The sequence below is a fragment of the Arachis hypogaea genome, chromosome 17, assembly GCF_003086295.3.
Source record: "Arachis hypogaea cultivar Tifrunner chromosome 17, arahy.Tifrunner.gnm2.J5K5, whole genome shotgun sequence".
In the NCBI taxonomy this organism is placed as follows: Eukaryota; Viridiplantae; Streptophyta; class Magnoliopsida; order Fabales; family Fabaceae; genus Arachis; species Arachis hypogaea.
Window position 1 is genome coordinate 60929171 of NC_092052.1, and position 4933 is coordinate 60934103.

The window sequence follows — 4933 nt, forward strand, 5'->3', positions numbered from 1 at the left end:
ATAATACTGGATGACAATCTCCTAATTTGAATTCCAGTCCCAGAAAATAGATGACTCAGTTCCAGTCCGAGAAAACGAATAACAGTCTAATAACATTACTACACTACTACACAACAAGGCAAGAGATCGTAGTTATAAAAAAGGAATGATTGAAACCAAATCGAGGACTAGGGTGGGGGATCACAGGAGAATTGAAGAAACAGGAATTTGTAGATTGTCACACTAATAAGTGGACCTTTTTTTTTATAAAGTAGTAAGTAGACATCTTAGTATCTTACACAAACCAGAATTGACATGACTTTACAATTAAAGCAACATAAAATTAATTAAGATATGTAACTTAAAGAGGGAAAAAGACAAAGCCTTATTCATTAATTTATTTTAAAATTATAAAACAATTCTATCAGCACAATTTATTGCCAAGAGCTGAAGCCTCTACTTTTCAGATACTCCCGCCAGGGTAAACGCAAGCATTGTAACCTACAAAGAGGAGGAAGAGGAAGATCGTGTTAAACACGGTAAAATACAATGTATGATAGAATAAGAAAGAAAACTTACTTGGGTTTTGGGATGTCAACGTTGCTGATTGAGAGAAATCACAATTCCATGGATTCTTGCCATATGTTTGGTAGTACAGATTCATGGCAAAGGCAGCATGGGACGCAACTGTGTTAGGCTCAAAACAGGTACCTCCGGGTTGAATTGGTCCACAGTCTACGCCTTCACTACTACAGGCATAGTCGAGGTTTGCCTGCAACTGAGCATCGGATGCTCCTGCTTTAGGAACACACCATCCGGCTGCCGTAGTAGGTGCAGGAGTTTTAGGACTACTTGGGGGAATCTGTACAGGCAAATAAATAACACAAGACAATTTGTTACTGAAAATCGCAACTAGCGAAATGTTTCGGACACTCAATACAGGTAGAGCAATTTCCTCACCTGCTGGCTAGACTTGGCCAAGCCAACATCATATGACACGCTAAGATCAGTTTTGTACAGGCCAAAGGCGCGCTCAGATCCCGGGCCTGGTTTCAAATCCTCATCGTAGAGTGCAAAAACATAAGTGTCGACTGATTTCCCAGGCATCAAAGGGGTACCAACCAATGATCTAAGATGATTGATCAGATTCCCATTGTAGGCCTTGGCATTATCAACACTTGGTCCTACTTCATTGTTGTCACCGCGAGAGGGCCACCCAGTCTCAGCAACCACAATTTCAATGTCTTGGTAGCCCATAGCACTTAAAGCAGAGTGTACTGCATCAACCTATTACAACAGTTAACCCACATCAAAAAGAAAGCTGCAAATGGCGCAAATTACAACAAACCAAATGAGTTTATTAGAAGAATCATTTCCATTTTGATTGAATCATCAGCAAAGTTACTCACTGTGTGGCATTTTCTTTGATATTCCATATGATAAAAGAGATAAAGTTTTACCAACCAATATCATAGTCACTCACTAGGCTAGGTATGGTCCATTTTTCTTTTCCATGTCCTGATGTCCATCAATTATTGAAACTTTGGAAGGACTCATTCAGTCATTTGCGAATTGTGACCATATTGGGGGAAGCCAGGCTGTCTTCCAATCAAAGTCATTTGGAGGACTTAGGTGATAAATCTACAGACTCATTATTTCAAAGTGGAATAAGAAAAGGAAGGACAGGGTATGCTCCATCCACTCTTTTTAATTATATAACTGAGAAAGATAAGAACAATAACTCCACTCTTATGCCTATAACGCCAAAAATCCTAATTAGAAACCTTTCTTTGGCTACAATACAAGATACACACATTAACTCGATTAGTCCAAATTACGTAACTCATGTATGACATCTAACATAATCTTCTATTTCTATGTAATTGTAAACTACATCTACATCTAAAGACATCTAACATCTTAATTTGACACGGCATTTCTAAATCTACTCACTCATTGCATAATAAAGCCATAATACTACAAATCAAACAATGATAATAAATAATATAAGTTACTTTCGGTTTGAAAAATATATCAACTTGAAGAATATTGAGACCGTGGTGTCACAGTTCAACGAGAGAGATAAATATACAACAAATGCGAACCGACCACAGAGGAACAAAGTTAAAGAATCAGTGCAAAGATTGTAGACACGTGGATCGAATGTGGAAAAACAAGAAAACTAAAGGTATGCAACTTTAATTTAAAAAAATAAATAAACAAAAGAAAAGATAACGTACGGACCTGAGCATCGAACATGTTGGTGTAGAGCTTTCCGTTACCCGAGTCAACTCGGCCCGAGTTAGGCTGAAAGAGGCAAAATGCAAGCGTTTCAGGTCTAGGGTCGCTCTGGTAAGCAAAGAACGGGTAAGGGTTAATGGTGAGAGGAGATTTGTTGTCTCTCTGAAAAGAAAGTAATTGTTTCAGTGTGTCTTGGAGAGCTGGGTTGAACGACCCCGTGGACGGAGGATCCGACTGAGTCAACACCGCCATCGAGTGCACCGTCGACACCTTGATCTTCCCGCCCAGCGATGCAGAGTTCAGCGCATTTTGGACATTTCGAATCGCCGGCACCAGCTGCGAGGTTAGGCCCTGGTCGCCGGAGGTCAAGACCTCGTTGCCGACGGTGATGAGGGTGATGTTGCTTGCTGGGTAGTAGGGTAGCACGTTCGCGTTCACCCACTGAGCCGCCGCGTTCGGATCGGACGCCATGTTCGGAATGTCGCCGTTGGCGGCACCGACGACGATTGAGATGCCGGAGTTGGCCAGGGTATTGATGATAGCGGGATCGGCGCCGTAGAGACGGATTTTTCCGATGGTGGTGGACTTGAGGAGCTTTGCGGTGGCGTCCGGCGGTGGGAGGTTGTCGGCGACCTGACCATAGTTAACGCCGATGAAGGACTGTGACTCTGGCAAAACAGGCGAGAAAATGAAAGAAAAGTTAATTAGGAAGTGATAGTAAGAGAAAGAGTAAATTAAAAAGAAAATAGGCAATAACGAGAATAGTTTGAGAATTCTTCTTTTTCACTTTCCTTGAAAGAAAGTGACCAGAAAGTAAGATTGCTTTTCCGGCTAAAAGGTAAAGAAAGTTATGAAAAAGGGACGTAAGGATTAACCAGCGAAGCGGAGAGTGAGAGTGGTGGCCAATAGCAATAGATAAAAGCAGAGGAAGATTGAAGGGCGCAAAGGTGTGATTGCATCCATGGCTAAATGGCTTTCCAAGAAGAAAATTATAGCTAATTAAACTTGGCTCATAATCCGCTAATTAATCTTTCAGGTTGGAGTGCAGGGTGCTGCCTGCTGTGATGTTGTGCTCTTAATTAGTCACTGCTTGCTATGATATATAGTGGGAGCGTGAGACTGAGGAATGAACAGCAAAGAGAAACGACAAAAATTAAATTGAATAAAGAGAAAGAAGTCGAGTGGTAGAATGAAAGAGGATGTCCGGTATTTAGAAATCGAAACTACAACTAAGAAAAAGAAGGAGCAGTGAAGTGAGAGCTTATTAGTTGGAGCTTGGAGGGGGAGTTACCGTTGTACTATTATCAAGCATGAATAGGAGTTAATGTCAAGAGCCAATAGTAGTGAAGACGTATAGGTGAAGTTGTCTCGTTAAATAGGTGAGTTTCCGGGAAGGATTCAACCTTTTGATGTGCCATTGGTCCCAATCCCTAACAACTCATTTCCTCAAAGTAAACTATTTACTGTTTGTTTGGGTTTACTAATTGACACTCTCTTTTTTCGTATAAATGGGAAAAAGAGAAGGTGGGATCCATGGCAGTGCCCTAGATAGCACATGGGAGATTTTTCTATTTAATCTTTTTGTGTATGTTTAAGTTTGTTTTGACTCTCCTTTTGTTTCACTTTGTGTTAAGTTCACTTGTTCAAAAAAAAAAAGATATTAATTGAAAACAAATGGTTTAGTGTTGTGATAAGAATGGGATCTAGATGCCCATTTTTATGTGAAACTTACTTTTTTAAGGAAGAATAATTTTAAATATGTGTTGAAATTAGACTTCACCATACATGTATAAATAAAAGTTTATTGTCTCTAAAAAAACACAAGCAAACAATAATAATCTTTTCTTTTACGGAGCAATATTTCTCTCACTCTAATATACATATCTCTCTCTATAAATATATACATATTTTACAACATATAATATTAGTAAATTATTATAGTAAAATAAGAGCATATTTATATTACTCTATTTTATATTTATTTTATTTATTTATTTATTTATTTTACAACACGTTATCAGTACGAAACTCTAATCAAATTTTTAGAAAGACTCAGGTAACAAATTTTCATTATGTCGAAACTCTCTCATCTTGAATTTAATGCTCTTGATATATCTGGAAATAATTATTTATCATGGATACTAGATGCTGAAATTCATCTTGATTCAATGGATCTTGGAGATACCATTAAGGCTGAAAATAATGCATCCCAGAAGGATAAAGTCAAAGCCATGATTTTTCTTCGTCATCATCTTGACGAAGGATTGAAAAATGAATATCTCACATTAAAAGATCATGCAGATCTTTGGAAAGACCTTGAAGAAAGGTATAATCATCAGAAAACGGTAATACTCCCTCAAGCCCGATATGAATGGACGCACTTGCGTTTACAAGATTTTAAATCCATAAATGAATATAATTCTGCAATGTTTCGAATCACCTCACGAATGAAATTATGTGGGGAAAAGATAACTGACCATGATATGTTGGAGAAAACTTTCTCAACCTTCCATGCCTCGAATGTGCTCTTGCAGCAGCAGTATCGAGAAAAAATGTTTAAAAAATATTCTAAGTTAATTTCTTACCTTCTTGTTGCTGAACGCAACAATGAGTTGCTCTTGAAAAATCATGAAGCGCGCCTAGCTGACGCCGCCCCATTTCCTGAAGTAAATGCGGCAAATTACCTCAGAAGAGGTAAATGGCAAGGTTTTAA

At 38.6% G+C, this 4933-nt stretch overlaps 1 protein-coding gene across 1 annotated transcript; it reads right to left on the minus strand.

Moving 5' to 3' along the window:
- Positions 1 to 206: 206 nt before the first annotated feature.
- On the minus strand, positions 207 to 3693 carry LOC112762579 (glucan endo-1,3-beta-D-glucosidase). The gene is made up of 6 exons (XM_025808450.3): positions 3512 to 3693; positions 3096 to 3339; positions 2224 to 2888; positions 940 to 1266; positions 559 to 841; positions 207 to 480 (listed from the first exon to the last, which is right to left on the minus strand). The coding sequence occupies exons 2-6, from the start codon at positions 3181 to 3183 to the stop codon at positions 443 to 445; spliced, it is 1401 nt and encodes a 466-aa protein (XP_025664235.1). The 5' UTR covers positions 3184 to 3339; positions 3512 to 3693; the 3' UTR covers positions 207 to 442.
- Between the last annotated feature and the right edge of the window lie 1240 nt (positions 3694 to 4933).

Bases quoted from the DNA above. Each gene is read 5' to 3' on its own strand.
- LOC112762579 (XM_025808450.3), bottom strand. From the start codon at position 3,183: ATGGATGCAATCACACCTTTGCGCCCTTCAATCTTCCTCTGCTTTTAT. The intron at 842-939 runs GTGAGGAAATTG...TTGCCTGTACAG, and splicing joins TGGCCAAGTCTAGCCAGCAG to ATTCCCCCAAGTAGTCCTAA. The intron at 481-558 runs GTAAGTTTTCTT...TCCTCTTTGTAG, and splicing joins GTTGACATCCCAAAACCCAA to GTTACAATGCTTGCGTTTAC.